Source organism: Manihot esculenta, chromosome 3 (assembly GCF_001659605.2).
Source record: "Manihot esculenta cultivar AM560-2 chromosome 3, M.esculenta_v8, whole genome shotgun sequence".
NCBI lineage: Eukaryota > Viridiplantae > Streptophyta > Magnoliopsida > Malpighiales > Euphorbiaceae > Manihot > Manihot esculenta.
In genome coordinates this window covers 2,480,626-2,501,687 of record NC_035163.2, presented here as the reverse complement: position 1 = coordinate 2,501,687, position 21,062 = coordinate 2,480,626, and the positions used below count along the sequence as shown (strand labels likewise).

The window sequence follows — 21,062 nt, the reverse complement described above, 5'->3', positions numbered from 1 at the left end:
ATCATTGTAATTCCATGCAAAACGTCATCGTTTCTGTTGTGCTAAAACCCTACGAGGCCATTACTTAGGGTTTGACTGGGCAGAGTTGCTCTTCGAATTCCTAATTTTCAAGAATCAGCATGGCCTCGTCTTCGAAACCCATTCCTTTTATCGAGGAAAATTATGGGCTCGCATTCCACCAATCAATGCAACAACTCGTAGATGAAATACACAAAGAAACATTAAATTTGTCTCATTTCATCAATGTATTCTACCGATTAATGCAATCGAAAGTTGATCCTCCTATAGAAACGATCTGGATCTACTCTGCTTTGTCCTTCAGGAGCCGAAAAAAAGCAAACCAGGATCTTTCAGATCATATTCTGATTGTAAAGGAACTGTTTCAACTTATTTCGAGATGCTCAGGTCCGTGTAGTGCTTCGAAAAGCATAGCATTGCTAGCTCCTGTTGTTTTCCAAGTTTATAATTTGGTTGTTGAGTTATTGGGCAAAGATTTGGGAGCTAGGAGAGTGAAGAAAGCTGCTAAGGAGGCCAAGTCTTTGATTGGGGAGATTATTGGATATGTAAGTGTGTGTTGTGGTAAGGATGTCAGTAAGGAAAGTGATTCAAATTTGAGTGTATCGTTTTTAGATTTGGCTAGTCTCTGGATTGATGGGAACGACGGCTTGAAGGGTTTTTTACCTCTCACGAGTGATGAGATATATAAAGAGATTAGTGTTGGAGGGTCAACAGTTGCAAACTTGGCTGGAGTTGTTATTTCTGAGGTTTTCTTGTTGAAGCTATGCTTGGATTTACGAATAGGGAATCGAGGGGAAGCGCTGGAGAAGGAACTGAGAAGTTGGATTGTTGGCTCAATAACTGGGTTACAGAGCTTCTACTTCTTCGGTTAGTGTAGTTTAATCTTTAGTTTGAATTTTGAGTTATTTTTTACAAACTGGTAAAGGATAATTTTGCCTCTTATTATATTTTGGTTTTTGGCATAGGTGAATGGTATAGAATTTAAATCAAACTGAAAATGTCGATTGAGTACATTTGAATGTCTTGAGGAATTCTGCTGCTTAGTTGGCTTTAGGCCTATTTAGTTTGTTCAAAACAATGTAATTGTTGATTGCAGAAACGTCTATTTTTGGTGTACTTTCAATGGTTTTGCTTTTTATGTGCTTACATCCTGATAAACAATGCCATTCAGAGACTCTTGTGAGGATGCTGTTGGAGCCAGCCTTGCCTGTGACTTCACTATTGGTTAGTTTCTTTTTTTCTCCACTGTTTAATTCCTTAGACTTTCTATACTGCTTGATTTGTTACTTCTCACAATCATAGTGTGTGCATTGTTCTTCATCTTGTTCTTCCTTATCCCTTTGGAGCCCTCCTTTCTATCTGTCTTCTGTACCATATGTGGTCACCATTTATTTGAACTCCATTTTGTTTACCCAAGAGGCAGAAATTTAAACATGTATTGTTTGTTTTAAATATGTAGACTCTACGATGACATGGTGGCTAAAGTTCTTTACGCAGCCACACTTTCTGATTTAAAACTAGCCTTCAAACCGAACACCTTCACCCACATGTACATATGATTAAGAGGAACATCACAGGAGTTCTCAAAATCCCCCATTTTCTCCATTAGAAGTGTCTGGTTATTAAAGGACCATGGACTCATGTCTAAAATTCTGTTCATATCCACAGCATGATAAAACTGAAAAACATACACCCCTCCATTGACCTCCCTAACCGAAATCCCATAACAGGTTTCATGAGAGCTGCCAATGTATGTTTCATAGCCGTGAAGTTGACTAGCCTCTCTGTCAAGAAATGTCCGATCAAGCACAACGAAGAAATATCAAAATCCTCTCCAGTATTCTCACTGATCACGACAACCTCTTCACCATCATCCTCCACAGATAACCTAGCCATGTCTTTCGCCATACGTTTAGTATCATCAGCCGCCAATTGATTCGCAGCCATAATTTAAGTCAATAAGTACGATCAATAATCATTAAGAAACGAAAATTGACGAAACTTGTCAGAGGGACAAGACGAGAGAACGCCCTAGATAAATCGACCGGAAGAAATAAATTATTGTGTTAGTATTTATTATAATTAAAATTAATAATATAATACTGAAATCTAAAAATAATTTACATATTTATTAATTTTTAATAAGAAAATTGAGAGAGTAAGGATTCACTTTTGAATTTATAAAACACAAAGTGATATATAGATAAACTAAGTAATTTCAAGTCAAAGAGATTTACTAGAGTGATTGCAAAGTTGTGTTTTGAGTGCATGAAGGTGGATAGGGTTTGATTAAGCTATTGTCGTTTATTGTTTCATTTGCTCTCTCTTATATTTTTTACTGTCTTTCAATAGGGAATAGTATCATCCTCCATGGTTGTCCCTCATTGTGAGAGTGTGGCAGTGGCTTTTTTTTTTTAATGTTTTTTTTGTCATTTATTTTACAAGTCCTTTTTGTTTATGTGAGAGGGATGAATGCTCTTTAGACCTAAGTGAGAGTTGGTATCTCTACTTTGGAGGGGATTTTTATCAGTGTTAATGCTGGCATTTTTAAAATTAAACTAATATGTCCAATGGTTCACGCTCCCTCTGACCGATAACCAACTAAAAACTCATGTCTCCTTTCTCGTATTTTGATTTTCCCTCCAATTGCCTCTATTATTTTGCTTTTGAGAATTTTTTTTCTTTAATTTTAATACATGCATGTTTAATATTGTGCTTTTTAATGTCCATTAGTTATAGTTGTTGTAATGAGTCAATTATTATAGTGGTGATTGGTCTGGTTTCATTTCTTTATTGATCGGTGTTAATGATGATGGATGATATAACTGAATATGCATTGCATTAAATTTTTATGTAACATTTTTGAGATTTAGTTTTGATTTAGTTGCGGCTCTGAGTTATGGATTGGATTGTTCTTGTGAATTTAAATTGAGTTGGATTGGTTGTTTTTTGAATCAACAACCGATTTAAACCCTCTTTCAATTATAAATTGCCTGAAATACATTAAAAAGAAAGGCAAACTAAGTTTTCATAATTTTTAAAAATTTTACTTATATGATTTATATTAGTTTCATTTCCTTTTACTGGTTCTAGAAAAAATTTTCTTAGTTAAAAATAAGCATAATACCAGCTGTTCTATTTTGGAAATTTCGTGAAGATTGAGAAATACTCTATTTATTTATTATTAATGATGGTGCTTTAGTTGTTAAAGCATCTAACATCCCAATTGTTATTTTGACTTTTGACCTTAATACCATATTAATAATTCCACGCCATTAATGAATTATCCTTTTATACATGAATTTTTGTTTCTTCCACCGCCACTTTTTTTTTTCTTCTCATTTATTTTCCTTTTAAATAGAATAATATTTCAGATGTTGGTTTAAATTCTTATTAAATATATAAAATTTCATATAAATTTTATTGATGTGGAAGTTCTTTTCTTGAATTGAATCTCTAAATTTGCATTGGTCAAGGGAAATAAAAATATAAATACATGCAAATAAAAAGTTAGTGTAACTCCCTATGAGGTGATTTGCCCAAACTGTCATGAAAAGAAAAAAAAAAAAAAAAGAAAAAAAAAAAAAAGAAAAAAAAAAAACCCAGCACAAAGCACAAATCATAAACCTGTTTCAATGGCCAAATAAGCTATGAACAGAGCTAGTAGCCACTTGAACAAGTGACTGACTGAGTAACCGGGGGTGGGTATCACCAATATGCACATTCGCGTAAAAAGGTTAGTGACTTTTTCAGGCAAGAATAAAAAGTGCTGCTGAATAAAATAAAATAAAATACTCAAAGAAGGGCAAGTCACTCTTAGAGGTTGCATTGAGCTCATATAAAGAGAATAAGTATGATTAAATCAAAAACCTTTTTCTTGACCATGGTAGGTGAGGGGAAACAAGGAAAAGAAGAAAACAACCTTGGTGCATGTATTCTATACTGTGATACTTCAATTTAGGAGTCTAGGGGGGCTGATTAAGTGGTACTTAGGCTCAAAAGAAAAAAGGAGCTTGATTGACTAAGTTATTTGTTGCTTGAGGACAAGCAAAAAGTTAGGTGTGGGGTATTTGATCAAGCATAATTTAGCCATATTTTTATGATCTTTATTATTGTTTATTTACACATTCTTTAGCTTAATTTATGGTTTTTACCTTGTTTTTACAGAAAAGGAAGAAATTGGAAAAATGGAGAAAAAGTGCAAAAAATGACAGAAAAGTGATTGGGTCAGTGATTTGCCCAAATCACTGCCCAAATCAAGCTGAAGCAGAAACCTGGAGGCAACAAACAGAAGTAATTGGACCAGTGATTTGCCCAAATCACTCGCAGAAACTGCCCAAATCACTAGCAGAGATAGCATAGACTTGCAGAAAGTGATTGGACCAGTGATTTGCCCAAATCACTGCTCCGATCACAATGACAGCAGAAAATACAGCAGAGCAGGAAATTGTTCAGGAAACCGAATTTTGAGTTTTCAGAAGTCCAAATCCAACTCAATCACTACCAAAACAATTCCAAGAGCCACGAAAGAGTTTCTCACTTAAGGAATTCCAGTTGCAATTAAATTCAACATTAAAAGAGGAATCACAAGCCAAATTAAAAAGGGATTTCAAAACCCTAGAAGGATGGAATTCTTCAGCTATAAAAGAGCAACCTCCAAACCAGTAAGGGGCATCTTCTGATCAGCTACTCAGCATCTTCTCCCCTCACCAAAAATTCTGCAGCTGCTTTCTTTCCTTTCTTTTCATCTTTTGTGTATTTAGTCCACCATGAGTGGCTAATTTCCTCCTTTTCTAGTTGAAGTTAGTGAATTTCAGATTTTGTGATGAATTGGGAGATTTAAATCTCCATTGTTAAACTTCTATTTATTTTCAATATTTATGCAATTTGAGCTTTCCATAATTATTACTTTGCTTTTAGAATCAATAAGGGCCCATTGCTTTTAAATTGCTTAAGTAATATTGTTTGAATGATTTAGGTCCGTAATTGCTTAGGTTGTTCAAATACACATTTAATCAAATTGCATAATCTAAACTTGACCACGCGGTTGGCAAGGATAGAATTAGGTTTCTCTAAGTCTTAATGCAGTTGACAGTTGTTCGATGCCAAGGACGTTCCTTGGCAACTTGTTAACTAGTGTTTGATTAGCGAACGTTTCCTAATCAAGCTAGAACTAAGGAGGAATTTGGATTGTGAGAAGCGTCTTCCACATCCTAAACTAATTTATTGGAATAAATAGGAGTGTTAAAGAATCAATGATCAATTCTAAACAATCTGAAATAGATCCATACTTCAACTAGAAACTTTTTTTCTTATTGATTTACTCATCTTTAAATTATTGCTTTCTTTTGTTATTTAGTGTTAATCCATCAACTCAAAACCCCCCTCTTTTATTTACTTGTTATTTACTTGACCTAGTCATTATTAGGAAAATCATTGGTGTCAATTCTCTGTGGTTCGACCCTATTTGTAACAGCCCGGAAACCGAACTGCCACCGGCACTAGGATCCAGATCGACTTAAGGTCGCCGGGACCCGTAGTAAGCCTGCTATCCTGTCTGTGTACCTGTGAAATCCCATACATGATCATACATTTTCTGTAAAAACATAAAACTTTTCTTCATTCCAAGGCTTAACCTGTGCATGCACTATCTCTGTTCTCTACCAATCCCTACTAGAGCTCCTCATTGCTCTAGGCGGATAAAACTCATAATGTTAAGCCTGGTTTTTCTCATAACATACAACAATATATAAACATAAACTGATCATGTGAAAACACAAAAAGGGATTACAACTCTTATAAGTCAAGCACCATTCTATACACTGTACATATACACTATCTCTATACATTTACATGTCCACACTAGCTATTACAATAAGTACTCTTCCTGTACCCTGCTGACCTCCCTCTGACCTCTGAACCTGCACAACTGGAGTTAGGGGAGAGGGATGAGCGACTGTAGCCCAGTGAGGAGAACATTAATAAAGAACAGGTGATAAAACATGTTCTCATGCAATGTATCACATCACAAGTAATCACATCTCAGCATGGACGGATCAACACTCCCTCTATACCATATGCCTGGTCCCCGTAGGGCTATTCCAGGTCTTTGTGCCTGGTCCCCGTAGGGCTGTTCCAGGTCTTTGTGCCTGGTCCCCGTAGGGCTGTTCCAGGTCTTTCCTCTGAGGGCTATTGAATCCTTACTATGTCCATACAGTCATAGAATCAAGGATAAATGCAATGCAGCATCTTCGTGTACACTAATGCACTCAGCCTATAGCATAGTCATGATGCATGAAGCATGATAAAATACTCGTTTCTCATATTAAAATACGAAGTTCAGTTCCACTCACCTCGGGTTGACTCTGAACTGACTCTGCAGGTTCTGAAACTGGACTCACTGCTGACCTCCCTGATTCCTCTGGTCCGTACCTACACAGGTGGACTCAAATGAGGGACCAAACTCACTCAAGAACATTTCTAAGAAACTCCCCAAAACCCTTCGAAACCATCCTAGACCATTCACAGAAAACATGCAAAAGAAGGCTGGACAGGGCACTTTCGGCGGCAGGTTCGGCGGCCGAAACCCCTCTCCAGAGACGAAACTCATGCATGTTCGGCGGCACCTTCGGCGGCCGAAGGTCTCGTCCAGAGACGAAACTCACATACTTTCGGCGGCCGAACTCCCTCTTTCGGCGGCCGAAAGTCCCTTTCTAAACCGAAAGCTTAGCTTTCGGGGGCAAGCTTTGGCAGCCGAAACTGCCTCCAAGCATGTTCGGCGGCCGAACCTGGTTTTGTCCAGGGGACAGAACCTTGCTCTGTTTCATGCAAACTTTGCCCAAAAACCTACAACATGCATATCAACTACTCCCAACTAGCACATACACATAAATATGCACAAAGGGGTCTAAAACTATCCTAAAACCCCAAACAAACACATCTAACAACACTTAAACATGCTTCAACTCAAAGATCATCAAAAAACCTCACCTAAACCTACACATGCATACTACCCATACAAACTTCATAAAACCTTCAAAAATCAAGAAAGGAAGGTCAGGAGCTTCTCTTACCTCTTCCAAACAAGAGATTAGACGATCCCAACGTGGAGTTATGAAGAACCAAGCTTCCAAAGCTCCAAACTTCCAAACTTTGCTCTTTTGCTTAAACCCTTCAAAACAAACATAAAACCCTTCAAAACTTTGAAAGATTTGAAGGAAAACTAAAAACTCATCAAAGTCAACGTGAGAAGGTTTTGGCTCACCTCTGGCTGCAAGTGGAGGAGAAAATACCCTCCTCTCACCGACCTTTGGCCCTTTTATAGGTGGCTGGCCAGACCACCTTCGGCAGCCGAACGTGACTCCGAAACCATGCAAGGTTCGGCGGCCGAAAGTGACCTTCGGCGGCCGAACATTAGCATTTCTCCCTTATTGCTTTTCATTCAAAAACTCTTTTCCTTTAACAATTTAACACATGAAAACATGGTAAAATACCTTCGAAAACATATGTATTACCCTTCTAGAGGGTTCCGACATCCAAGATTCCACCGGACTACAGGACTTCCGATGCCGGACTCTAGCCGGGTATTACATTCTCCCCCCCTTAAGAACATTTGTCCCCGAATGTTCCTAACACAACATAAAACAACAAAAACAACACAGAGAAAAGGGGAAAACTAACCTCAAAACAGATATGGGTATTGATGAAGCATAGACTCACGAGTCTCCCAGGTGCACTCTTCTAGGTTATGGTGGTTCCACAGGACTTTCACCATTGGTATCTCCTTGTTTCTCAGCTTCCGAATCTGGGTGTCAAGGATCCGCACTGGCTGCTCGACATAGGTGAGATCGCTTAAGATTTCCACCTCAGGCTCACTAAGAACCTTCTCTGGATCTGACACAAACTTTCTTAACATAGAAACATGAAATACCGGGTGAACTCGTTCCATTGATGCAGGTAAATCCAGCTTATACGACACAGGCCCGATCTTCTGCAAGATCTCAAAGGGACCTATGTACCGTGGTGCTAATTTACCCTTCTTTCCAAAGCGAACCACTCCCTTCATTGGAGACACCTTCAGCAATACCATATCCCCCTCCTGGAACTCTATCTGCTTCCTACGAATGTCTGCATAGCTTTTCTGCCTGCTTACTGCTGTTCTGATCCTCTCTCGGATCACAGGCACCAACTTGCTGGTAATCTCAACTAACTCTGGCCCTGCAAGCGCCTTCTCTCCTACCTCTTCCCAGCAAACAGGTGTTCTGCACTTTCTCCCATACAAAGCTTCATAAGGGGCCATCCCTATGCTAGCATGATGGCTGTTGTTGTAGGCAAACTCTACCAGAGGTAGATGCTGCCTCCAAGAACCGCCAAAGTCTAACACACACAGTCTCAGCATATCTTCTATGGTTTGGATGGTCCTTTCTGACTGACCGTCTGTCTGTGGATGGAAAGCAGTGCTGAAATCCAATCTTGTACCCATAGCAGCTTGCAGACTCCGCCAAAATCTGGAGGTGAACTGCGGTCCTCTATCCGATACTATCGACACTGGAACTCCATGCAACTTGACTATCTCTTCTACATAGACCTGCGCTAACTTGTCCACAGAATAGTTGCTTGATACAGGACTATTTAGACTCCGTCAGGAGTTTTAACCAATATCGTTTGGTTAAGACGAAATAAGAGAAAAAGACTATTTAGACTCCGTCAGGAGTTTTAACCAATATAGTTTGGTTAAGACGAAATAGGAGAAAAGATAAGCTGAAAGACTAAAAGTCTTATTGAAATTCCTCAAAGATTGAAAAGTGAAAAGTGAGTTCCTAATAGCTAAGAGAGGCTATTTATAATAGAAATAAAATAATCCTAATCCTAATAGGAGTCTAAAATCCTAATAGCCAAGGGAGGCTAAATAGAAATAAAACTCTAATATGCAAAATAATTCTAATCCTAATAGGAGTCTAAAATCCTAATAGCCAAGGGAGGCTAAATAGAAATAAAACTCTAATATGCAAAATAATCATAATCCTAATAGGAGTTTAAAATCTTAATAGCCAAGGGAGGCTATTTACAATAAAAATAAAACTCTAATATGCAAAATTATAAAAATACCCAAAATATCCAAAATAATAATTAAAATATAAAAGTTAGCCCCGGTCCAAGTCTGCCATCAAATCCAAGGCTAGTTGTTCCGTGTCATTCCCTTCCACTTGTAAAGAACTCGCCCTCGAGTTGTCATCAGCAGGGTAGTACTGAAATAGATCTGCCACATTAAACGTCTTGGAAATTTTCATTTCATGTGGGAGGTCAAGAACATAGGCATTGTCATTGATCTTCTGAATGATCCGGAATGGACCAATCTTCTTGGCGTCAAGCTTTTTCTGTCCTCCACCACGCTCCTTGCGTAAATACACCATAACTTGGTCACCGACATTGAAGGACTTGAAACGCCTATATTTATCAGCTGTAGCTTTATATTTATCATTGGCTTCCGTAAGGCATTGTTGTACTTGCTTGAAAACATTCACGTGCTGTTTTGCCAAGTTGCTTGCTGCAATACTGTTGTAAGCAAATTCCACCTGGTCTTGGAGGTTTTCACTCTCCTTTGGACTCATCTTGTAATGAGGCAGATTCGGTAATTTTGCTCCAGGAATGAGATCAATCTGATGTTGGATATCCCGCGGAGGTGGAAGCTTTGATGATTCCTCCACTATCTTAGGAAACTCCTTTAACAACTCTTTGACGGGCGGTGGTAAAGATGGTGCATCCTCCATTGTACTTTTTTCTTTTGCCAATAAAGTCTGTGTGCCCCCAGATTTCTCAACTGTGCCTAATAGCTTCTGCACTCCTGTAGGAATAGCAACAACATTCTTCTCTTTCACTTTAGAATGTTTCGCAGAACCGGAAGGTAAGATAGTAATCTTCTTTTGATTCCACATGAACATGTATGAGTTCTCCTTCCCTTTATACAAAGCATCAACATCGAACTGCCAAGGGCGGCCTAGCAAAATTCCACAACAATCCATATCCACAACATCACAATTAACAAGTTCAGTATAAGATTTACCGATCGAGATAGGCACGCTGCAGATTCTGTTGACCTCAATTGTCGGACCTTCCTTAATCCATCCGACTTTGTATGGCGAAGGATGCGGCTGTGTAGGCAACTGCAATTTCTCCACTAATTGCTTAGCTATCAGATTCTCACAACTGCAGCTATCTATAATTAGTCTGCAAATTGCCTCTCCTATTCGACACTTTGCTTGAAAAATCTTCCTCCTTTGCGTTTCATCCTCCTGTTTTGTTGAACATAAGATTTTCTTCACCACATAGGTGACTTCAGGATTGGCGGCCACATGGGGATGTGCGGCGGCGGCGGGTGGGTGGATTCCCTGCTGCAAGGTCAATTGTCCGATCATCTTCCTCAATTCTGCCAAAGATGCCTCAATTGCAGTAAGTTGCGCCTCTTGGTTATCTGCCATGGTCGAACTTCGCTCTGATACCAATCTGATACAGGACTATTTAGACTCCGTCAGGAGTTTTAACCAATATCGTTTGGTTAAGACGAAATAAGAGAAAAGAATGACTATTTAGACTCCGTCAGGAGTTTTAACCAATATCGTTTGGTTAAGATGAAATAGGAGAAAAGATAAGCTGAAAGACTAAAAGTCTTATTGAAATTCCTCAAAGATTGAAAAGTGAAAAGTGAGTTCCTAATAGCCAAGAGAGGCTATTTATAATAGAAATAAAATAATCCTAATCCTAATAGGAGTCTAAAATCCTAATAGCCAAGGGAGGCTAAATAGAAATAAAACTCTAATATGCAAAATAATCCTAATCCTAATAGGAGTCTAAAATCCTAATAGCCAAGGGAGGCTAAATAGAAATAAAACTCTAATATGCAAAATAATCATAATCCTAATAGGAGTTTAAAATCCTAATAGCCAAGGGAGGCTATTTACAATAAAAATAAAACTCTAATATGCAAAATTATAAAAATACCCAAAATATCCAAAATAATAATTAAAATATAAAAGTTAGCCCCGGTCCAAGTCTGCCATCAAATCCAAGGCTAGTTGTTCCGTGTCATTGCTCCTGACTGGAATGAAGTGAGCAGATTTCGTGAATCTATCCACAATCACCCATATGGAGTCTAGTCTGTTAGACGTCGCCGGTAACCCCACTACAAAATCCATAGCGATATTCTCCCATTTCCACTCTGGAATCGGCAGTGGGTTAAGCATTCCAGCCGGCTTCTGGTGTTCTAGCTTCACCCTTTGACATGTCTCGCAGGCTGACACAAACTGTGTCACTTCCCTCTTCATCGCTGGCCACCAATACACCCTTCTCAGGTCCTGATACATCTTAGTGGCTCCAGGGTGAACGCTATACCTTGCATTATGAGCTTCCCTCATAATGTCTTCCTTCAAACTACTATCAGCTGGTACACATAATCTCTTGCCATGACGAAGAATTCCCTCACTGTCAAATCTGAACTCTGCACTGTTGCCAGACTGAACAGTCCTGGCAATCTTCACTAACGCAGGATCTTCGTGCTGTTTCAGAGCCACTTGCTCTAGAAACACTGGTGTAACTCTCATCTGTGCAATCAAAGCACCTGTACCAGATAACTGCAACTGTAGCCCTTCATCCATAAGCCTGTAAAAATCCTTCACCACCGGTCGTCTCTCCACTGCAATGTGGGATAAACTGCCAAGTGACTTCCGACTTAAGGCATCAGCTACAACATTAGCCTTACCCGGATGATATTGGATCTTACAATCGTAATCACTGAGCAATTCTACCCACCGTCTCTGCCGTAAGTTTAACTCTCTCTGACTGAAGATGTGTTGCAAGCTCTTATGATCCGTATAGATCTCACACTTTACCCCATAGAGGTAATGCCTCCACATCTTAAGTGCAAAGATAACAGGTACCATCTCAAGATCGTGTGTCGGATAGTTCAGCTCGTGCTTCTTCAGCTGTCTAGAAGCATAAGCTATCACTCTGTCATTCTGCATTAACACACAACCTAATCCCACTCGGGATGCATCACAGAACACTGTAAAATCTTCCTCACTAATCGGCAGAGCTAACACCGGTGCTGAAGTTAACCGCCTCTTCAACTCTTCAAAACTCTCATCACAATCTTCTGTCCATACGAACTTCTGATTCTTCCTGGTCAGTCTGGTCATAGGAGCAGCTATCTTCGAAAAGTCCTGAATGAACCTCCGATAGTAGCCTGCCAAACCCAGAAAACTCTTGATCTCTGTCACTGTCGTGGGTGTAGGCCAGTTGGCTACTGCCTCTACCTTCTTGGGATCTACTGCTATTCCTTCTTCTGATACGACATGTCCCAAAAAGGCAATGCTCCTTAGCCAGAACTCGCACTTGGAGAACTTAGCATACAAGCCATGCTCTCTCAAGGTTTGCAAAATTAGTCTCAAATGCTGGGCATGCTCCTCTGCATTCTTGGAGTACACTAAGATATCATCTATAAAGACGATCACAAAACGATCCAAGTACTCCCTGAAAACCCTGTTCATGAGATCCATGAATGCTGCAGGGGCATTAGTCAACCCGAACGGCATTACTAGGAACTCATAATGCCCATATCTGGTCCGGAAAGCAGTCTTGGAGACATCTTCTTCTCTGATCTTCAACTGGTGGTATCCTGATCTCAGATCTATTTTAGAAAAACAACCTGCTCCTGACAGCTGGTCGAATAGATCATCAATCCTGGGTAAAGGATACTTATTTTTGATCGTGACTTTGTTCAACTGTCTGTAGTCGACACAAAGTCTAAGTGGTCCATCCTTCTTTCTGACAAATAATACTGGAGCACCCCAAGGGGAGGTACTCGGGCGGATGAAACCTTTTGCTACCAAATCCTGTAACTGGTCTTTCAACTCTCTCAGCTCTACTGGTGCCATCCGGTAGGGAGGAATAGAGATCGGTCTAGCACCGGGCATCAACTCTATCTCGAACTCTATGTCCCTATCAGGTGGTAGTCCTGGAAGCTCTTCAGGAAACACATCTGGAAATTCGTTCACAACTGGTACTGAGGATGGTTCCCTAACCTGACTGTCTAGCTCTCTCACATAAGCTAGGAACCCCTGACACCCCTTCCTCAACATCCTACGAGCCTGGAGGGCTGATATCAAACCCCTAGGTGTCCCTCTCTTGTCTCCTCTGAAGACACACTCTGACCCATCCTGGTCTCTGAGACTCACGACCTTGTCCCTGCAGTGCAAAGTAGCACTATAGGTAGATAACCAATCCATCCCTAGAATGACATCAAAATCTGTCAACTCTAGCACCACAAGGTCAGCTGGAAGGCATCTATCCTCTATAAACACTGGACTGAACTGACAAACTGACTCTGCCAATGATGGGTCACATCTAGGTCCACTGACCCAGAGAGGACACTCTAACTCGGATACAATCAACCCCAATCTCTCTGCGGCTCTACAAGAAATGAAAGAGTGAGAAGCACCGGGGTCCATCAAAGCATACACCTCTGAACACCCAATGATGAGGTTACCTGACACCACTGTGTTCGAAGTGTCTGCCTCCTGTTGCGTCATGGTGAAAATCCGTGCTGGAGCTGACGGACCTGCACCTCGGGAACCCATCCCTGATGAAGAGGCTGCCCCTCTTCCTCTACCTCTGCCACTGCTTGGTGGACGAATTGAAGCTGCGGACTGGACGACACTACCTGAAGTCATCTGCTGGGATGGTGCAACCAAAGTCGCCTGAGGACATTCTCGTGCATAATGTCCCTCCTGCCCACATCTATAGCAGGCTGTAGATCCCAACAAACAAGCTCCTTTGTGCTGTCTCCCACACCTATTGCAAACTGGAAGATCTGTGCCAGAGCTGGCGCCGCTACTCATTCCCAGACCCGTCTTAATCCTGTTCCAGAACTTGCCTCTCTTTCCTCTGAATTTCTCCCATCTCTTCTTGCTTGCACTTGCTGTACTCTGTGAGGAGGAACCTGGTTTAACACCAGAAGACTGTGCCTTGACTACACCTTGACTTATGGCACTGGCCTCCAGCTTTCTAGCAGCATCCACAATGGAGTGGAAACTCTCCTTCTCCGCATTAAGAATCAAAGAGAAATACCTGGGATGCAGCCTTGTGGCATATCTCTTTGCCTTCTTCAGATCCGTATCATACGCCTGACCCACGTATGGTAACAATTCCAAGAACTTATCTGTATACTCCTCAACGCTCATCGCCTCCGTCTGTCTCAACTGCTCAAACTCCACAACCTTTAACTCCCGAGAACTGTCAGGGAAAGCCCACCCAACAAATTTATTGGCGAACTCTTCCCATGTCATACTGTCAATTCTGGGGTCCACATAATTCTTGAACCATTCTCTAGCTTTCTTGCACTTTAATGTGAACCCTGCCATCTCAATAGCCCTGCTCTCATCTGCTCCCAACTCACTTGTTATCATTCTGACTGCACTAAGCTACTCAAAGGGATCATCTCCCGTATTGAACTTAGGAGCATCCAACTTTAAGTACTCGGTCATCTTCACCTTACTTCCCCCTGAAGAACTGGGTTGTGCTTCAACAACAGGGGCTACTGGTTCAGGTGGTGGTGGTGGAGGTACTGTTTCTCTAGCTTCAGGCGATGCTGAACTTGGATGAAAAGGTGGGGGTGGATACATGTGATATGGTGGATAAAAGGAAGGATAGGGCATATATGGCATGTAGGGTGGATATGGGGCAAAGCTGGAGTAATCCGACGTGCCTCCCATCGGATCCCCTAGGCCCTGTGGAAAGGGTGGATAGCCAAACCCCGAGGCCTGAGCGCCTCCCTGAGACTCCCCCATACCTTCTTCTGACCTTCCTACCCCCATACTGACATCTCTACTCTGAGCCTCCTCCCTTTCTTCTTCTGATCTTCCCCCTTTGCCTATTACTCTTCTGCTCTCGTCAGAAGACCTTCTAGGGTCTCTTGACGTTCCCTCTCTGCTTGACCTGTGCGATCTTGCCCTTGGCAATGCAGGAGGACGAGCAGCTGTACCCTCACGTTCAGGTGGGACTCCAGTCAATCTCGCGGATCGACGAGTTCCTTGCATCGTAACGCTCTCTGGAAACAACACATAACAGAACACATAAGCAACACATGGAGGAAAACAACACATGCATCATGGCAGTGCACAACATCAACAGATAAACAGGACTCACAACCTATCCTAGTGGACATGTTTTCCTACTGTGCTTGACCCAGTAAACCTCTATGAGCCCAACTCTATCTATATAGGTCCGACCATGTGAACCTAGGGCTCTGATACCAATCTGTAACAGCCCGGAAACCGAACTGCCACCGGCACTAGGATCCAGATCGACTTAAGGTCGCCGGGACCCGTAGTAAGCCTGCTATCCTGTCTGTGTACCTGTGAAATCCCATACATGATCATACATTTTCTGTAAAAACATAAAACTTTTCTTCATTCCAAGGCTTAACCTGTGCATGCACTATCTCTGTTCTCTACCAATCCCTACTAGAGCTCCCCATTGCTCTAGGCGGATAAAACTCATAATGTTAAGCCTGGTTTTTCTCATAACATACAACAATATATAAACATAAACTGATCATGTGAAAACACAAAAAGGGATTACAACTCTTATAAGTCAAGCACCATTCTATACACTGTACATATACACTATCTCTATACATTTACATGTCCACACTAGCTATTACAATAAGTACTCTTCCTGTACCCTGCTGACCTCCCTCTGACCTCTGAACCTGCACAACTGGAGTTAGGGGAGAGGGATGAGCGACTGTAGCCCAGTGAGGAGAACATTAATAAAGAACAGGTGATAAAACATGTTCTCATGCAATGTATCACATCACAAGTAATCACATCTCAGCATGGACGGATCAACACTCCCTCTATACCATATGCCTGGTCCCCGTAGGGCTGTTCCAGGTCTTTGTGCCTGGTCCCCGTAGGGCTGTTCCATGTCTTTCCTCTGAGGGCTATTGAATCCTTACTATGTCCATACAGTCATAGAATCAAGGATAAATGCAATGCAGCATCTTCGTGTACACTAATGCACTCAGCCTATAGCATAGTCATGATGCATGAAGCATGATAAAATACTCGTTTTTCATATTAAAATACGAAGTTCAGTTCCACTCACCTCGGGTTGACTCTGAACTGACTCTGCAGGTTCTGAAACTGGACTCACTGCTGACCTCCCTGATTCCTCTGGTCCGTACCTACACAGGTGGACTCAAATGAGGGACCAAACTCACTCAAGAACATTTCTAAGAAACTCCCCAAAACCCTTCGAAACCATCCTAGACCATTCACAGAAAACATGCAAAAGAAGGCTGGACAGGGCACTTTCGGCGGCAGGTTCGGCGGCCGAAACCCCTCTCCAGAGACGAAACTCATGCATGTTCGGCGGCACCTTCGACGGCCGAAGGTCTCGTCCAGAGACGAAACTCACATACTTTCGGCGGCCGAACTCCCTCTTTCGGCGGCCGAAAGTCCCTTTCTAAACCGAAAGCTTAGCTTTCGGGGGCAAGCTTTGGCAGCCGAAACTGCCTCCAAGCATGTTCGGCGGCCGAACCTTCTTTCGGCGGCCGAACCTGGTTTTGTCCAGGGGACAGAATCTTGCTCTGTTTCATGCAAACTTTGCCCAAAAACCTACAACATGCATATCAACTACTCCCAACTAGCACATACACATAAATATGCACAAAGGGGTCTAAAACTATCCTAAAACCCCAAACAAACACATCTAACAACACTTAAACATGCTTCAACTCAAAGATCATCAAAAAACCTCACCTAAACCTACACATGCATACTACCCATACAAACTTCATAAAACCTTCAAAAATCAAGAAAGGAAGGTCAGGAGCTTCTCTTACCTCTTCCAAACAAGAGATTAGACGATCCCAACGTGGAGTTATGAAGAACCAAGCTTCCAAACTTCCAAACTTTGCTCTTTTGCTTAAACCCTTCAAAACAAACATAAAACCCTTCAAAACTTTGAAAGATTTGAAGGAAAACTAAAAACTCATCAAAGTCAACGTGAGAAGGTTTTGGCTCACCTCTGGCTGCAAGTGGAGGAGAAAATACCCTCCTCTCACTGACCTTTGGCCCTTTTATAGGTGGCTGGCCAGACCACCTTCGGCAGCCGAACGTGACTCCGAAACCATGCAAGGTTCGGCGGCCGAACATTAGCATTTCTCCCTTATTGCTTTTCATTCAAAAACTCTTTTCCTTTAACAATTTAACACATGAAAACATGGTAAAATACCTTCGAAAACATATGTATTACCCTTCTAGAGGGTTCCGACATCCAAGATTCCACCGGACTACAGGACTTCCGATGCCGGACTCTAGCCGGGTATTACACTATTGCCACTATCTACAAGTTTATTGTTGATTGTTTAATAGGTTTATTTTTTACGGCTTCGACAACCGCTATCACCTCACCAGTACCGATCCTTTATCTTCTCTTTTCTCTTTTGTATTTTCTTTCAAATGCTATGCGTGACTAAACTCTTTATTTCTATTTGAAGTTAGGGTGAAATTTAAGTTTATACATGAATTGGGAGATCTAAACTCAATTGTTCATCTTTTATTCTTCATATTATTTTTGCTTTGTTATTTAGAACTCGTTGTTCTTAATTTCAAAGTAACAATTAGTGTAACAACTAAGAAGTTGCATAATCTTTTCTTTTCTCTTTTGTATTTTCTTTCAAATGCCATGAGTGACTAAACTCTTTATTTCTTTGAAGTTAGGGTGAAATTTCAGTTGATACATGAATTGGGAGATTTAAACTCAATTGTTCATCTTTTATTCTTCATATTATTATTGTTTTGTTATTTAAAACTCGTTGTTCTTAATTTCAAAATAACAATTAGTGTAACAATTAAGAAGTTGCATAATCTAACTCCTGCTTACCATGCGGCTGATTAGTTAGAATTAGAATTAGGTCACAGGAGTTAATTAATTAACATTTCCTAGTTAATTTAAAATCTAAGGAGATTGGTTATGTGGAGTGTATTTCATAACTATAACTAATTTATTGAAACTAATAAAAATCTTTTTGCATCATTGATCAATTTTCAAATTGAAATGAATCCTACACTTTAACTAAAATTTATTTATATTGATTTATTTCTCTTTTAATTATTGTTTTCTTTAATTGCTTTAATTTTTATTTTTACTCATTTTCAAAACCCCTCCTTATTTATTTTTTCTAGTTATTGTTTAGAAATTTTTTAGTGTCAATTCCTGTGGATTGATTCCTATAAGTTATTTTTTGTGATTTTGATACCCATCAGGGCTCTTGAGAAGTGGGTCATTGTTTTAAACGAAAGTTCAACGAGGAGATTGAAAGCTGCAGGAGGAATATGTCCCAGCTTAGGGGTAGATGATGTGCTTGTGACAGAAGAGATTTTTTGCTAGCCAAGGAAAAATTCGATTTGTTGCTCAATCAGAGAGAAGTATACTAGAAGCAGCGAGCAAATGTAGAATGGCTAAGAGAAGGTAATCGGAACACAAAGTTCTTTCATGCTAGAGCTTCGGAAAGGAGACAGAAAAATAATTTGGAGAGGTTGCAGGATAATTTTGGTATTTGGCGCGAGTGGCATTCTAGTTTGCCTGCAGTGTTTACAAATTATTTTGAGAATTTGTATGCTTCACAGCAATGCGATTCACAGGTTGTGTTGAATTATGTTCCAAGGCTTGTATTTGATGAAGATAATTTAGAACTGTTGTAGCCTTTTACTATTGAGGAGCTGTGATGTGTTGCCTTTAGTATGGGGATGGATAAACCACCAAGTATTGATGGTTTAAATCCTGGGTGTTTTTTTTTCAACAATTTTGGAGTTTTATTGGCAGGGAGGTTTCAAACTTCTGCATTTCTTATATTGCAAATGGACCATTTCCGCAGCAGTTGAATGAGACCCTTTTAGTACTAATACCAAAGAAGACATCACCAGAATCCATGATGGATTTGCATCCCATTGCGCTATGCCAGGTACTTTATAAGATCATTTCAAGGATGTTGTCTAACAGGTTGAAACCACTCCTGTCTTTTATTATTTTCCCGCAGCAAAGTGCTTTTGTGGCTGGAAGGCAGATTCAAGATAATTCAATTATTGCTTATAAGGTTCTTCATTATCTTAGAAGCAAGAAGTTGGGTAAGACGGGTATGGCAGCTTTGAAGATAGATATTAGTAAAGCCTATGACAAGTTCGAATGGACGTTTCTGAGGGATGTTATGTTACATATGGTGTTCTGTGAAGCATGGACATATATGATACAATATTGTGTTTCAACAGTTAGCTATAAAGTTTTGCAGCAAGTTCAGATTTTGGGGCCTATTCAACCTGCGAGAGGATTACGTCAAAGTGATCCTCTGAGCCTTTATCTTTTTATATTATGTGCGGAGGTGTTATCCCGCATTATTCAAGCTTGGGTTTGAATCAAGAGATCTTCACGGTTGTTGTGTGCGAAGAGGGGGTTAGTCATCTATTTTTTGCGGATGATAGTGTACTGTCTTTTAAGGCTACGAAGAAGGAAGCCAGAGTTGTTAAAGATTTGCTCAAGGTTTATGAGAATGCTTCAAGTCAAGCGGTATGGTAAATTTCAGGTCAAGTGCCCAAATACCCCATCAAATGTGAGGAATGCAGTGGGTGGTGTTCTACAAGTAGTCGAGCATGATAATCTAAGTAATTATTTGGGTCTGCCAACGGCTATAGGGCATAATAGGAAGGAGATATTTAACTTTGTAAAAGACAAAGATTAGAAAAGACTGAATTTATGGAGGAATAAGTTATTATCTAAGGTGGGGAAGGAGATTTTATTTAAAACAATTCTCCAAGCAATTCCAAATTATGTCATGTCTTTGTTTTTATTACCAAAAGGGACATGCGAGGATTTGGAGAAGTTTTTCGCTGACTTTTGGTGGGGAATCGATTTGTTTTTCGCTGATATTTCTATTTGGTTTGATCAATGGATTCAAAATCCTAGGAATCGATTTGTTTCTACGGTTTTCTCTCCGGATAAGCATGTCTTTATGTTAAGGGATTTGATCAAGCAAGAAAGCTGGGATAAGGACTTATCGAGCTACTCTTCTATCGACACCAGACACAAATCCCAATTAGCATAGCAGGCGAATATGGAGGAAGTTGTGAAAATTGCTACTGCTGCTGCAGGTGATGAGTTTTGTATGCCGTGCTGGCAATAATGTTATACCAACAAGAGTTTCACTTTCATAGAGGCGAGTCCCAATGCCAGAGATTTGTCCAATGTGTAACCTGGTTGACAATCAATGATGCATTTGCTGGTTGACTGTAATTATGCGCAATAGGTATAGAATGTTTCGGCTTTTAGATGGTACCGTTCTGCTGTTGGATCATTCTTTGATTGGCTTAAGGCAATGATTTTGCTATTTAATGAGCTTGATGCTAGCTTAGTTCTAGGTGTTTGTTAGACTATATGGAATGCAAGGAATGTTGTGGTCTAGTTGGGTAATTATAGAAAACCAATTGGCATATGGCTCGCTGCACAACGCACACAAGTTGATTGGCAGAATGCCCAAGTGAAGGCTTTACACGTTCAGCAGCAAGGTAGAGAAAAATGGTGGCGAAAGCCATCAGCAAATTGGGAGAAAATAAATACTGATGTTGCAACTAATGTTGGTGGTTCGAACACAGGTGTTGCATTTGTAGTTCAAGATGATCAGGGAAACTTCTTGGCTACAAGGAATAGTCAAATCACTGGAGTATTTTCAATGAGAGTAGTTGAAGCTTTGGCTATAAAGGAAGTATTGAGTTGGGTACGTGGGAGAAATTGGTTGAATATGGTTTGTGAGGGAGATAGTTTGGAGGTTATTCAGACTCTTGAAGGTTATGGACGGCTGGACTTAACTTCTTTTGGTGTTGTCATCGAAGAAATTAAGCCGCTACAGAGATAATTATATGATATCTGTAAATTTTAATTAAGTTATTTTTTTAATTTTTATTTAAAATAAAATTTTAATTAAAAGAATAAAA

The 21,062-nt window shown here is 40.4% G+C and overlaps 1 protein-coding gene across 3 annotated transcripts; it reads left to right on the top strand.

Moving 5' to 3' along the window:
• Positions 1-65: 65 nt before the first annotated feature.
• Positions 66-18,953, top strand: LOC110610931. Of its 3 annotated transcripts, none has more exons than XM_043955345.1 (3): positions 66-885; positions 1,190-1,242; positions 4,186-4,536. In XM_043955345.1, exons 1-3 carry the CDS (start codon positions 120-122, stop codon positions 4,378-4,380), a joined length of 1,014 nt encoding a protein of 337 aa, XP_043811280.1. In that variant the 5' UTR covers positions 66-119; the 3' UTR covers positions 4,381-4,536. The 3 variants fall into 3 exon arrangements, with proteins under 3 accessions (XP_043811280.1, XP_043811281.1, XP_043811282.1); XM_043955346.1 differs by lacking the exon at positions 4,186-4,536 and adding an exon at positions 18,345-18,953 and having other exon boundaries at positions 67-885; XM_043955347.1 differs by lacking the exon at positions 4,186-4,536 and adding an exon at positions 1,749-3,374 and having other exon boundaries at positions 67-885.
• Positions 18,954-21,062: the final 2,109 nt, after the last annotated feature.